This window comes from Ctenopharyngodon idella, chromosome 6 (assembly GCF_019924925.1).
Source record: "Ctenopharyngodon idella isolate HZGC_01 chromosome 6, HZGC01, whole genome shotgun sequence".
Lineage (NCBI taxonomy): Eukaryota > Metazoa > Chordata > Actinopteri > Cypriniformes > Xenocyprididae > Ctenopharyngodon > Ctenopharyngodon idella.
Window position 1 is genome coordinate 26,965,613 of NC_067225.1, and position 16,156 is coordinate 26,981,768.

Consider the following 16,156-nt stretch of genomic DNA (forward strand, 5'->3'; position numbering starts at 1 on the left):
CTGTGGCTACCAGAACTTTACCATAAAAATATGCTAGCAAAATTTTAAGTATTTCATATTACATATTACTAAAATCTGTTTCTTACCTTTATAAAATACTGTCAACCAAAACACAGGTGGTAAAGACAAAGCTTCACCACAAGTAGCTTTTCCACAAGATGAAGTAAATATATTATAGAAGGTGCAGAGTGTCATACACTCTAACACAAAGCACCATCTTGGTAACAAACTAAAATAATGCAATAAACATTAATATAACAGCATAAGATGCAACATAAAACCTTAATGTACATAACTGATAAAAAAAAAAAAAAAACTAAGAAGAAACAGTTATTTCAATGAAAAACGTGAGCTTTCACACAGAGAATTCTGGGAAAGTCTATTTACTATTTTTCACTGTAAACAACAAGATGACTTGTTCTTTTTCACTTTCCAAAACTGTACATTTAACTGTATTTTACTGTAAAATGACACAAAATGTCCCATTCTATCTACTACAGTTTTTCACAATATAGAGTCCCCGATACACACGTCAAAGTTCTTTTGCGTTTTTCGCTTAGGGTTAAAAAGAAGTTCAAAATACGTGACCAGCGGTATACTGTTAGTGAACATTCTGATGCTGCCCAAGCTGCTGAGAGTGCCGTTTAAATGAGTATGTTAATATGTGCTGCACACTTTCCTCCCAGTAACATAATTAACAGACAACAAAAATGACGGCAGTGAGAAAACAAGAGTTATGAAAGCATCTGAACATAGCGATGTGGATTTGTTTGCACCAGCTCTTCAATTCAGCACTCCAGTCAAGTCACGTCACATTTACTTATATAGCACTTTATACAACAAATTGCTTTAAAGAAAACAGCTTTACAATATTAAACATGAAAAAACAGTGACCGTGACGATTTGATTAGAATTACAACTTCATTTTCTACTATCAAGCAGCTCTCCAGCTGTTTTTACTCACAGATGTCCAACTTTGACGGACTGAACAGAACAAATGAACCAGAGAAGATTTCCACATCAAAATATGTGGAGCCTCAGCAGACACCTACCTATTACATAATGGCTAAAGTAATACAAAGGTGTTTACCAGCTGTAGTGAACTTTTTTAGAAAGGTCGCTTTGGCATTAACAGTCTTTTATCGTTAAAATGCCAATCATTTTTTACAGTGTATGCTCCTATATGGTGCTTAAACTGTACAGTATTTGACAGACATCCCTCTTACCATCATTTCTCAGCACTAAAGGTGTCGGCGAACTGAACACCCTCTCCTTGGTAATAGTGTTATTAACCACGCAGGTGTAATTCCCTACGTCAGATGGTTCCACTTTAGCTATGTAGAGATTCCCCGTCTCCTGGGACACAAAGCGCCGGCTGTCTTGCTGGACGAAGTAAGGGTACTCGTTGAAGACCCAGGTGAATATGAGCTCTAGAAAGATGTCAGAAAAAGAGCGTTAGATCCTGACACAGACATTTATACTTTCAGAAAGGTGTTGAGTCATGTTGTTCAGTAAACTATAATCTCAGCTAGAAAGCGCGTACAAAGTGTCTGTATTACACCACTTGCTACGCCTCGGGCTGACCTCCTTAGGGCAGGTGAGGCTCAGTAAACAGAGCGACTCTTCTTTTGTGAGGCGGCAGGAAAGGGAGCGAAACAAACTAGATTAAAGCGCCTCACTGGCACTCTTATGACACATGCCCTGTCCGGCTTCACCGTGGCTGGGGACGAAGGCTTCTCTGCTGGCGTCATTCATGCATGGCTGGCTCTTACTGAAAAGGGCTGAACCAAAGAAGACCGAAGGCCCTGCCACAGTGCATTAGTGTGTCATCTACAGGAGACTAAGAGGGGGAAGGGAATGGAAAAGAGAGGCTCGTGCACATGATGCAACTATTGGAAAGGTGTACGGGATGGCTGCCACTCAAAAAGTGTCCCCAGAGACCACACCGCCCATCCTCAGATGGGGAAACACGCTGGCAGGCTGGTTGTTGTGAAGTTGAAAGCAATTCTTTATGATCAGGTTGGCCCGGGAATCCTTGCATCAGAGCTCAGTTAGCTTAATAAGAAGCGATAGCCTTTGTCAAAAGTTGCTGATCATAGAAGAATCGAAAAGACAGAATTGTTACTGAAAACACAAACAAACATGCCGTTTAGAACTACAATGGAGGAGCCCATCACTGGGAACAATGAGGCTATCATGGGGTACATGACATGTCCTCTGCATTGTGATATACAGTACAATATAAGAGCTGTCTATGCTCTATTCTGGCAATGTAAGGAAGTGAGTCATAATAAAAATGCCGGGAAAATGGCCTACAGCTTGAAAATAATGACAGACAAGGTCAGAGTCAAGAGCTCTGAATGCTCTACCATTCATTCAAAATATGTATGTTTATACATACATATTCACCAACAAAAAGAGCCACAAAATCCAAAAGGTGTAATACTACAAGTTAGCCTGTAACTGGTCAATTCATAAATACCTTAATCATAAGCTACCATTCAAAAGTTTGGGGTAGGTAAGAATGTTTTTCGAAAGAAGGCTGAATTTATTTAATCAAATATACAGTAAAAACAGCAATATTGTAGAATATTATTAAAATAACTTTTCTATTTGAATATATTTTAAAATGCAATTTATTCCTGTTATGCAAAGCCGAATTTTCAGCAGGCATTACTCCAGCCTTCAGAAATCATTCTAATATGCTGATCTGGTGCTCAATAAATTATTATTAATATTATTATCAATCTTGAAAACAGCTGTGCTGCTTAATATTTCTGGAAACCATTATAATTTTTCCCCCCAAAAAGTTTATTTCAAATAGAAATCTTTTATAACATTATGTTTTTACTGCCACTTTTGATCAATTTAAACACTGCTGAATAAATGATAAATTTCTTTAAGAAAAACTTGCTGACATTGAGCATTTAAATGGTAGTGTATGTGGATTGATATTGTGCCATTTGATTTAGCAAATGTAGAGCAGAGAAAATGGTTTGATCACACACTATAAAACAGATGCACTGGGAAAAAAGTGATTTAAATATTACTAGATTAGAACAATAGAGCTTCCTCCACTATGAAAAAACAGGTTGGTAATAATAACCAATATGTTTTTTTTAGTTCAGCGATATCAATAGACAGCTAGATCATGTGTACTTTGATAACACGACATTTTGATCTAGCAGACAACTGCAAATGTGGAGCAGAGAAAACTTGCTTTTAAAATGTTTGATCACATGCTGTTTTACAACAATGAAAATATTCAGCATTGCTCTTGGGGAAAATAACTTCGATGTTTCAAATATTACTAGTGCAATAGCTTTTTCTACAATGATAAAACAGGTTGGTAATAATAACTCATTTGTCTTCTGAGTTCATACACAGCATAAATCTAAACCGATAAAGAGCAACTATATTGTAATTCTTCAACTTATGCACAGCAAAAACTTTTATAACAGAATCACTTGGAAATTTGCAAAGCTTAGCATTCTTGTTTGCATTTTTCAGTGATAAACAATTGATTACCTACTCTGCACAGAAAATGCATTCGTCTAAAAAAAAACATATTTTCTACTAATTGAGTTGAGACTTCAATTTCAGGTCTTTATTTCCATTTGCCTCCAGATTCAGGTCTGATTGAAAAGAAAGTGATCCAAATGAGAAAACAAATTGAAGCCAAACAAACGATAGCAGGATCTGCGATCCATAGTAAATGAGTTTCTTTAGAAGGCCTAATGCTAACCAGCATGCTTACTCCAAGTAAAATGACCATCAGTGGTTCAGAAACGGGTCTGCTTCACAACAAAGTGTGTTGATTAAATTCCTGCCTTCTCCAGCTCTTTTGAATTATTTATTTCTGGCTTTTTAGTCATAGTTAGCCTACGTTTTCAATCGCTTGTGATATTAAAGCTAAACATTAGAGAATTCTCATATGAAATGCTCCTCTTCTGGGTTCTCTAATTAAACAAATGCTTAATTATAGATTTATCTCCGCAAACTATAATTGCCAGCCTATCAAACAAATTCACATCTTCTAATTTCTGACATCTCATTTGTCGCAGTAATAGTCACGACCTCTAATTGATATTGATGTCTCTCACTGCCTGGTTCTTGTTTGCACTTGGGGTCTAATGACTTCTGTCCAATTACAGCTGGTTGAATTACAACCTCAGTCTTGTCTAAGGATAGGCACATATATGCCTAAGAGAAGCACAATTACCGTGCAAACACGCATTTCCGCCACATTTCTGTTCCAGCTTGTGAAACAACAACATCGGAGTGTGAGTTTCTACTGCCTTTATCATAGGCATACATAGTTTAAAACAGCCTATATCAATGGAGGCAACATGAAACATTTTTTTTCTTTCCAATTTATCACCAACAGTTTATCTAAAAAAAGCCCTACGCAAGTTTCATTTAATTTCCCAGGGATGATGAAACAAGGAAAAAAATGGTTTCATGTTATTCAATAGGATGAAAGGAAGCATTTTATGGTTTTAAGAGCAAGTACATATGAATGTAGGCAGATTCAGACTTCACTCGAAAGTGAATTGATGTTTGCAACCCATTTTACTTTCATAATTTGACATTTTCAAGTGAAACGGGATATTCAACAAGGAAAAAAAAAATGTAGGGCAGGAATTTCGTGCATCAGGAACTGATTGGATGGTGAAAAGTGGGTGTCTCATACCAAAATGTAGCCAGACTGAATGACAGAATTCACTAAAAAATTGTCTAAATATCTATTTGGCTATTGGTTAACATTATCTAATAACTTATGCAACCCAGTATTGTTATTGTTAACTAAAACTAAACTATTAAAAATCATTTAAATTAAAATCAAAACTGAAAATATAAAACTACAAACTAACTGAAATTAGTTTATAGTATATAAATAGTATATAAATAATACTAAAATATCATTGCTGAGGCCTAAGTGACATAAAAGAAAAAGCAATGTTCTTGCAAAACAATTAAAGATTATGAAAACATGTTTTGTTTGGCTAACCTATTAATCATTCACAATAAGACAAATCACTCAATCACTTTAAATGGCAAGATATACTGTACAGACTTACCTCCAGAATGCAAAGGTGTGCCACATAACAAAACAACCCCTTGGCCTTCCCTTACATTGACAGCACTTCTTGTCTGTGTTTTGAAGTTTTCCAGATCTGTAACAGATTAAATGTGGAATGAAATACATTTGTATGAGATAATTATGTTGCATACATAATGAAAACAGCACTTCATATTATACAGTAGCAAAACAAATGGAAAAGCAATGTCGACTGCAGCCATTTAGTAGCACTCAATATTTGAGAAAGCAAAAAGAAGCAAACAGAATCAGTGATTCAGAAAAGTCCAAAGCATACAATGCAGTCTAGTGAAACAGTATGAGGGTGTATGAAAAAAGGAATGCTAACGTTGCCTCTACCTACCAGCATCATTACCAGAGATATCTTAATCTCACCCACTGAGCCAGTAGCTTCCCTGTCAATACATGTCCACATGATTCATCCTCACAAATTAACAGGAGGAGAGGAAGTTGGCAGCCAGCTCGTATACCTGGCATGATAAAAACCTTCTCCTTGTTTCGTGACAGAGAAGGCCTTCTGTAACGGTGGCCTGCTGTGCCAATTCCACACCCTTAAGCAAACAAGCCAAGAGCCAGGCTCCCCAACACAAAGAATACAGAGTCAATGTGACCGATAAGACAAATTACAGAGTAAAAAAAAAAAAAACAGAAAAACAAAACAAGCAGAAGAAAACATCAAGATTAGAGAGAGGTGGTGGAAAACAGTGGGAAAGATTAATGAGAGAATCCCCGCTGACCAAAAAGAAGTCTCACACAGTCGGGTCGTACTGAGCCGTAGTGGAAGTGGCAAGAGCAGGACTTGCTTGGCTCATAGTAACAGGATGAATGGCTTTTGAGCCGGAGCGGCAGAGCCACAGATGCTGATTAATGGTCTCTTGTGTTAAAATACATAAGGCTGGACTCATGTGATGGCTGTAGACTGTGTGGTAAGTCTTCACAGTAAATGCCGTTGCTTCATAAATGGAAAACATTCATATCTGGATTTGAAGGTCAAATATTTGAGTGTTTATGGATTCATTTTCATAACTCTTATTGATTCTTTCTTATGTGATGATGGAACATTCAACTTAAAGATCCTGTTAAAGTGCAGCTAATATAGCTGTTTGTGAATGTAAAAAGTCTGCAAAGTTTTAAAGTTCAAAGTGCACGACAAATAAATGTATTGTCTCCTAAAAAAAAATAATAGATTCTGAACTGCTGAAACGAGTCATCAGTAATTCCAGTCTCACTTCCTGTTACGCATCTACGTAACAATGTAACAAATTTGCATAATACCAGCCTAAGGTCTTCATTGGCTGCCCACGAAAGATGTCTGCTCTGACCCGCCCTCGAACACTGTATTGTAGCTGAGGCATGGAAGAGTTTGGTTTGTGTTGTCGACATGTCGAGAAGATGCTGTTTTCAGCGCTGCAAATCCACTTTTTATGCATTTCAAAAGGATGAGGACTTGAACTGGAATTGATAAAGCAAAATCGACGCCATCATTCATATCACTGTTTATCAAGCCCTAAGGAAGCCTCCAAAGCTGAAATTCAGATATGGTAATAGGTGTTTTGTTTCTAACATGCACTGCAAACAGCAGGCCAATCACAACAGATCGGGCCGTCTGACCAATCAGAGCAGAGTAGGCTCATGGAAAGAAGGGGTTTAGAGAGACTAAGGGTGTGTCTCAATCAACTCCCTAATTCAGTAGTCAGGGCACTGATAAGGGAGTCGGCCATTTTAAGGTCTGTCTCAATCGCAGAATCCTTTCAGGGCACTGAACCATTCGCTCCCTAAAAAGTCCCACAATGCACCATGAAAACCAGGGAGCATCTATGCTCACTATGCTCCCTTAACGTAAGTTCTGAAGCACGAAACTTAAATCACGTGAGCCAACTCACTACACATAACTACGTGTGATTGATGTTTTTAAAAATACAAACTATTATTTTATTATATTTCAGCATAAACATACATCGCTAGACAGGTAATGAACATAATCTAGCTAACATTTAATTTATTTACGGCTGAAATGTTGCAGGTATATGTAACAAGCAAAGAATTTATCACAATGTACTTTTAATAACATTACAAGTAATGTCAGAAAGATATCAGCTCTGCTGTTGTTCATAATACCAGTAATGATGTTGTACAATGAGGACGCTGTCACGTTGCCGGAAATAGAGTCATAAGTGTCCCAATGTGTAGTGAACCAGCGTCCTTACCAGTGCTCGAATTTATGTACATGATATACTGATTCACGAGCTCGGGAGCTAGGGAGCTGATTGAGACACACCCAATATCTTCAAATGAACTGTTTTCAGGCTCTTTGAGAAATTACCCCAAGAATCAGAAATGCCTAATTATTTATTGACCTTGAAGATGTGCAATGTGTAGTCATGAGTAGGCTGGTTTTACTTTCTAATTATAAAAAAAAAAAGCTTTCACACTCAGCTATGAAAATTCATTATTTTCCAGTATGATTTCAATTATTTAGCTACACTTGCATGTGTAAAATACAAACTTTTCAACATGGAGTGTGAAGAAATAGAGCAAATTAGCAACTCGGGCTGCTTGACAAAAATAATGCAGTATCTTAAGACTTATTCGGAATGCAGTAATCATTGCTGGTTGCTGCTAAATAATGTTTTTTTTTATTTATTTATTTAAATTTCATTTTAAAACTGATCCTAACATTTAATGGAAGTATGAAGTTAGTTCACCCTCAATTGTAGCAGACATGTTGGATTACGGACATGTATAACATTCAAAAAAATCATTTGATAATTTGTTTGAAAAGTGTGCTTAAGCTGTCTTTCTTTAAAATAAATGCCAATTGGTTTAATATTTTGTTATCAAATGCAATGACATTCCTACTGTTTTAGAAGTCCACATACTTTCTTACCAGTGCTCGAATTTATGTACATGATATACTGATTCACGAGCTCGGGAGCTAGGGAGCTGATTGAGACACACCCAATATCTTCAAATGAACTGTTTTCAGGCTCTTTGAGAAATTGGTGGATGTGCAATGTAACTGAAACAATGATAAACTGAAAACTAACGAAAACTAAAATCGAAAAGACAAGTTGGAATTGATGATATACAAAAACATAAATTAAGCATGCATATGATCACCCCATCACAATATATATGAAAGTCTACTGGTTAAAGATCTGACTAATCCCAGTTGTCACAACTAGGCTTTGAATTCTACAGCGCTTATGCGAGCCAGGGTTTGTCAGGTCACAAATCTGCTCTGTTGCTATTGCACCCTTGAGAAAGGTACTCATTCCAAACTCGCCCCAGGAGAGGATTACCCCAATACATAGCCAATAGAAAGCCACCAAGGAATAAATCTCCCAATGACAAATTTTACAGTTAAGCATGTATCTCAAACTGGCTTGCAAACGCAATGGGATGCAGTTTTCAACAGCTGTCTGAAAGATAAGAAATGCCACAATGACATATTATCAAAGCCAGCGGCATTATCATCTTATTAAAATCATAATTCCCCTTTGACTAACCAATGATCAATATAGGAAATAAATGTCAAGCAAGTCCTGTTAACCAGTCCCCTAAAGTGAGATTCATTATCCCACCCATAAAGATGAAGAATCTGTCTCCTAAGGGGGACGTATGATGCTCTGTGTGGATCAATAGGTAGACGGCGTGAGAGTGAAGAGACTTCGCCGTCAGACAAAAGAAGTCCATGGCCAGGCCTGTTCTCATCTCAAACAATCCTTCTCCCGTCTTTGAGAAAAGCTGATTTGAGCATCCGATTTCTCTGAGCATGCACAAGGACAGCATTTTAAATCAACGGCAGAGAGGCCAGGTGGCTAGATGGCTATTCTCATCCTTGGCAGTTCACTTTATGGAGCAGATAGTACAGGTATTAATATGGCGAGTCAATACAAAGATGCTATTGAAGCTGGTGACTAATGAGAATGAGTGATGGAGTTTGAAGTCGATGAAATGGCACTTCACCCTGTGAAATTGTCACATTTGACAGCTCGTTTGATTGCACTTTTTTCAGCAATGACATGTGAATACCAAATACTAAAGCTGGTGCTTTTACAACGTCGCTTATATACATCCAAGCACTCCTCCCATTTGCCATTGTTTGGACAAATTGTTAATTCTGCTCCAAACTCACTGGCATTGGTTGAGTTAATGTACATACACACATAAGCTCATTTCATACATACAGTCTTTATTTGTAAAGTATTGGTAAATTACAGTTAAGAGATCATGTGTGAACAGGACCTTTTCGAAAATACCTGTAAATCAGTTCTAAAATTAACAATAAATTACTGGTATGATGGTGTGTGTGAACAAAGAACAGGACTGCCAGTATAAGCATGTAAACATGTGCTAGATGGACATGTGACTGTTGCGCCACATCTCGCTCTCGAGACCCTTCCTTCTTTTCTATTCATCTGTGCTGTGGCTCTGCAGATACTATTGTGCACTATAGTAACTGTGGTCCTATAACTATTATGCATCTCGTGTTTTTTAAGAGCAAAAATGTGCAAAAAATTTAGTCAAATTGAATAGAGTGGAACTAAAGCACTTCGCTTTATCCAGGTGGATGAAGAAAAATTCTAGGTCATTTCAGATGATTGACATCACAGAGTTTACCTGTATTTTGGTACTGATGTGTGAATGGTATCTTTCCGGTAAAAAGATGGAACGCCGTTGCTTGTGTGAACAGCACATTTGTGTATTTACAAGAAAATTAATTCTGGTAATTTTACAGTAATTACCGGGATTTCGGTGTGAAAGGTGCTATAGACTATGGTTCAAAAGTTAATAATGTGAAGTATTATTACAATTTAAAATAATGTTTTCTATTTTAATATATTTTGAAATATTATTATTTATTCCTGTGACGGCAAAGCTAAAATTTCAGCATCATCACTCCAGTCTTAAATGTCACATGATCCTTCAGAATTCATTATATTATGCTGATTTTGTGTTTAAGAAACATTTGAAAACAGTTGTGCTGCTTAAAATTTTTGTGGAAAGTTGTGTGGATATCTTGATGAATAGAAAGTTCAATATAACAGCATTTATTCACTTTTGACCAATATAAAAGTTTCATTTCTTAAAAAAAAAAAAAAAAACTGACCTCAATCTTTTGGTAGTGTATGCTTGTATGTATGTATGTATTTATAGTGGCTTTGGAAAAATGCATCTGTTGAATTACTTAAAATTTGACTGACAACCCAAATTTTAACAATGAGAAATGACACAAAGCATCTTTAAAAAATATATGCATTTACATAACTCACATGCAAACTGTAGTGTGGCTCTCTGGCTGAGAATGGTTCCCCGGGTGTTGAAGGCAGTGCACTGGTAGACACCGCTGTCTTGGTCTCGATCCAGGCCAGTAATGATCAGGTTACCTCCAGACAGGCGACGCCTCTCGTCACCATGAAGATCAATGAGCGTTCCGTTTAGAGACCATCTGGAGAGACGCAAACACAATCAGGAGTGTGGTCTCCAGAGAAGCTAACTAACCAATATTCATCACAAGCATCGATCTGATGAAGCCAGCTTCATTATACAGCCAGATTCAGCATGAAACAAAGCTCATAGTTGACATTTGTTTTCCTTCTTTGTTCTTCTGCAGTACAGTCTGACTAATAACTGATGAAAGCAAGCAAAACAGCACTCAAGAATCAGAAATGCCTAATTATTTATTGACCTTGAAGATGTGCAATGTGTAGTCATGAGTAGGCTGGTTTTACTTTCTAATTATAAAAAAAAAAAGCTTTCACACTCAGCTATGAAAATTCATTATTTTCCAGTATGATTTCAATTATTTAGCTACACTTGCATGTGTAAAATACAAACTTTTCAACATGGAGTGTGAAGAAATAGAGCAAATTAGCAACTCGGGCTGCTTGACAAAAATAATGCAGTATCTTAAGACTTATTCGGAATGCAGTAATCATTGCTGGTTGCTGCTAAATAATGTTTTTTTTTATTTATTTATTTAAATTTCATTTTAAAACTGATCCTAACATTTAATGGAAGTATGAAGTTAGTTCACCCTCAATTGTAGCAGACATGTTGGATTACGGACATGTATAACATTCAAAAAAATCATTTGATAATTTGTTTGAAAAGTGTGCTTAAGCTGTCTTTCTTTAAAATAAATGCCAATTGGTTTAATATTTTGTTATCAAATGCAATGACATTCCTACTGTTTTAGAAGTCCAAATACTTTCTGAGCTACTTTACATCCAAGAAGGGTGTGATTTGTGGGATAATATTTTTTTCTGCTTAGGAAAATCATATTTAAAAGATACTAAAGACATCATTAAAATAGTCGACGTGACTTCAGTGGTTCAACCTTAATTTCATGAAGAGACGAGAATACATTTTGTGAGCAAAAATGAAACAAAAATAACGACTTTATTCAACAACTTAGGAAAATCATATTAAAAAGAAGCACATTTTCCATCAGAAAACCAAAATAATCAATAACCTCAGTCATAAAATGTATACCAACATATGTGACATGGAAAAATGCATCAATTTGCACCTTTTCAAGATAATATATAGAACTCTACTATTCAGAATTGACCTTAAAAATCACCCATAATTGTGCTAAATCAGGCATTTGTAGTTTGAGACAGTCAAAACTTGGCAGAAAACCTTATAGGATTGAGAGAAACAATGGGGGAAAAGGTTGGCAGGATCTACATTATTCCACTTGTGTGAAAAAATAATGAGTGGGGTGGACAACGCAGTTTTAAAAAGTAACTTTGTAGACTCAAGTCTCTCCCAGATCTGACAGACAACAAAGCGTAGATCTACTGCAGCTCTCCGAAGCCCATTTCTACTGCAATATTTATTGATCTCAGTGTGGCACTCGAGTTAATCTGACTCCTTTAGTCATCATTTGTGAGTCTAATATCATAGCCACTGTATTTGATATCATTTACTGTGACATTCGGCCTGCAGGCTTATTCAGTTGATTACTGCGAGGCTGCTTGTTGTAAATACAGACAATATTTGTGTTCTCACAAAGTAGTCAAATATTATATTACAACATCAAACTAATCTAGTTTTCTAATACACTTTCAATAGCGTGATAAATCAACAAAGCTCCAACATCCCACATACAGTGGGGCCCTGTGTGTATAAAATGAATGAAATAACCAGTCTATTATCTTGAAAGGATCTAATATCATCTGTATTTTGGTACATACACGCCTGCACAAAATAATGTTGTCATCTATTTCTTTGGTTCTCAAACATTTTAGGCAACTTTGATCAAACGAGAACATCCACAGACCGTCTAAACACAACAACAGTTCCTCTCATTTTTTCACAAACTGAATATTTGTGAGTGTATGCTTGAGAAATGCTGTCACCATAACACCATATTTCAGTTAATATAAATATTTAAGATGAATCACGATGCCGTAAAACCATCATTTGTGTCTTGACCGACCATTTTGAGATCTATGCAAGAACCCTACGAGATAATGCATGTGCATGTGTTAATATGCAAATTTTCCACTCTGTATAAGTGGTATAGTATTTGTTTCATTGCCTCAGCTATAACTGTTTGCATATTTATTTATTTTTTCAGTTTCAACTACAGGATTGGACATATCGCAGCCCTCAGAGGGGAGCTACTTCTGATGGATCAATAGCCTTAGAATAATATGGAAATAGGAATTATTGATTTCTAACACGTGCTGAGATGCTGTTTGAGTATTTAAGGTCACTTTTCAATGATGAGAAATAATTTAATGCTAATAAAATATCATGCCCTCTTTCAACCTTTCTTCCCTCTTTCTCTTCGTCTTATGTAAGTGATTATATAAATCTTGCTTTTTCAAAAGTGATACTCATTTTATTAACTATATATTTTTTATTGAGGAGAAAAATTACTCTGAAAAAAAAAAAAAATAGTATCTTTAAAGTCGAAATGCAGTGTAAGTAGAGTCCTACTAGAAATCTTTTCTTCCGTACTGTAATGTGTATCCGAGTAAAACGGTTTATCGTTAAAGAAAAAAAAAAAAGTAGGATGGGGACTTGGTTCAATCCATTGGTTGTTGATTGAAAGAAAGCGGAGATGAATTTGTTATTTGGGATGGGGTTAAAGGATTAGTTCACTTTCAAATGAAAATTAGCCCAAGCTTTACTCACCCTCAAACCATCCTAGATGTATATGACTTACTTCTTTCTGATTAACACAATCGGAGAAATATTAATAAATATCCTGACGCATCTGAGCTTTATAATGGCAGTGATAGGGTTCAAAAAATGCTTCCATCCACATCCATCCATCATAAACGTGTACTCCACACGGCTCCAGGGGGTTAATGAAGGCCTTCTGACGCGAAGCAATGCGTTTGTGTAAAAAATATCCATATTTAAACAAGTTATGAAGTAAAATATCTAGCTTCCCCACAGACCACCTTCCATATTCAAGTTACGAAGAAAGTGTAAACTGGCATCGTGTAGGATGTAGCGTAAGCTTTGTGAACTGCAAGAGTTTTACACTTTCTTCGTACACTGAATACGGAAGGAGGTCTGGTAGAAGCTAGATATTTTACTCCATAACTTGTTTAAATATGGATTTTTTTTTTTTTTACACAAACGCATCGCTTTGCTTCAGAAGGCCTTTATTAACCCCCTGGAGCACACGTTTATCATGGATTTATGTGGATGGAAGCACTTTCTTTAGCTCATACTCATTGGTCCCGTTCACTGCCATTATAAATATATTTCTCAGATTATGTTCATCAGAAAGAAGAACTCATATACACCTAGGATGGCTTGAGGGTGAGTAAAGCTTGGGCTAATTTTCGTTTGAAAGTGAACTTAATGAAGACAAAATGATTGGATAAGTCCAGCATACATCACCAGAGAGAAGACTGTCATTTCACCTGAAGATCGAGGTCAAATAATAATAAAAAAAAAAGCACATGCATGGATGAATAGTTCACAATTAAATCAATAACATGCATTTAGCAAATAGACTTTAAGGGTACAATACCTTGTTACTGGGGCAGTACCTTAAAAGCAGTGTTGGTGAAAGTTACTTTTAAAAGTAATGCATTACAATATTGTGTTACTCCCTAAAAAATTTAATTGCATTACTTATTTGAAAAAGTAACTCAGACATTTTGTTGCAAATTTAAAAGTAATGTGTTACTGTACTAATTACTTGAAAAAAGTAATCTGATTACATAACTCGAGTTACTTGTAATGCGTTACCCCCAACACTACTCAAAAGTACCCACATTTCTACCTATAAAGGGTACATATTAGTACCTTAAGGGTGCATATTGCATAAAGTACCCTTTGAAGGCACAGCACCAACGTCTCAAAGATTATTTATTTATTTTCCATGGATGAAATACTCTTTTTGTATTCAGAAATATTTGAAATCATTCTAAAGGAGAGCAATGGTCACAATCACAGTGGTAGGTTAAGGTAACAGAATTCAGCCTGATGGTAATTGGTGCATGAAAGATCGTTTTTAAAGGCGAGACAAAGAATTACAAACAATCCAGTCTCCAAGGAGCCCCTTAACAAGAATCAAAAAGGCTTAGTAGTGACAGGGAGCCAAAGTATTTTCAGATAATGAGTATAAAAAGTTCTCTGAGAAGTTTAATGGACAATTATGCTTCCCCCACACAGCAAACTGTCCAAGCCTCCATCAGCATCACTGTCATTATGATCCTCACTGCTATTATTACTGTCACTATTAACGTCGCCTCATCATAATTATCATTATAATCTCTATGTTATTTCCGACTACATTAACAAACTGCCCAGAGACAAAGCCTACACCTGGTCATTAGAAAAAAGTATCACGGAAAATGGACGTGAAAAGTGCAAAAAATAAAAACAGTGACGTACGAAACAGTCAGCTTCAATTATCTGTCTAAAAGAATGCTCCGTAGTGCTTTGTTTAACCGAGAAAGCAACCTGCGTTCAACAAAGATCACGGTAGAGCCGAGTTAATGAGGGCCGACACAGGAGCACCTCTGACTTTCTTTGTGTAATCTCTGCATTTTAACCAGCTCTCCTTCACATTCTCGTCTCTGAAGACTGCCTGCACAACGGACCAGGGTTCAAATCCTTACAATCTTAAATGCATGCTAGGCAGGTTGAAAATCCTGTCAGGTTAAATGTAGGTTGGGAAAACAGATTATGGGCTCTTTTTTAAAGGATTTAAAACAGCACCACAGGGAGGCTTAAAACAGAACTTTTTATGGCACTAACAACACCAAGGTCATGGGTTTGATTCCCTAGGAAAGCATAAACTGATAAAAATGTATACCCTAAATGCAAGTTTTTAAAACTAATGTTAAACTTACAAGTAAATTCTTTCTGTATGAGTGCTAGTCAACCACAAGAGCCTACAAAGGATTGTGGGAAGGAGTCATGGCTATACTATGGCCTCAATTTGCCTCACAGCTTACCTTATCCCTCCCTGTGGACCCACATTAATGCAACTTCGCTTTTGCTGGACCAAATAGAACAAACCACAGAACACTAGAGAGATACAAGGGTCAGGGTTTTTACTGCATTGCAAATTTTTGGGCTAAATGTTGGCATGCTTTTGCTCTGTGCTTTTATATGATAAGCGCTAAATGTTCTTCACAGAGTGGACCAATTACCTAAATGGGGCGAATGAAGCCTTGTTACATGCAAGTGTCACATGAGGCACAGCGGCATGTTCTGTAGATATGATAAAATATTATCTCTTGAGCAACACAACACAGGCCACTAAACCTGTGTGACACATTTGAGCTCTACTGAGAATTTTTATCTTTAAAGAATTATTGGGGAAGTCATACAACTCTGCTAAACACTTTAAACAGCTAGACAGCCTTAGCAAACAGCACTGACAAAAAAGTGGAGAAACACCAATGGAAATTAAGGCCTTTCAAACTACACATCACCATCCTTACAACAACTTATCATGGTTTAACTTTAGTAACAGTAGCTGTGCTATTTTCACAGAAATGTCTATTAGGAGGAGGAGGAAATCTATTTAATTTTTATTATATCTGTGATTCTACAACTGAGATA

At 36.4% G+C, this 16,156-nt stretch overlaps 1 protein-coding gene across 2 annotated transcripts in view; it reads right to left on the reverse strand.

Annotated features, from left to right (window-relative positions):
• Positions 1 to 16,156, reverse strand: part of cntn3b (contactin 3b) — a 66,739-nt gene that overhangs the window by 34,925 nt on the left and 15,658 nt on the right. For both annotated transcript variants that reach the window (XR_007930575.1, XM_051896649.1), the window contains exons 4-6: positions 10,378 to 10,553; positions 5,082 to 5,177; positions 1,227 to 1,430 (exon numbers count right to left, since the gene is read on the reverse strand). Coding sequence is in view for 1 of the 2 variants with exons in the window: in XM_051896649.1 (XP_051752609.1) it covers positions 1,227 to 1,430; positions 5,082 to 5,177; positions 10,378 to 10,553 (476 nt within the window). In the remaining variant the exon portion in view is untranslated. The remainder of the gene's footprint in view (positions 1 to 1,226; positions 1,431 to 5,081; positions 5,178 to 10,377; positions 10,554 to 16,156) is intronic.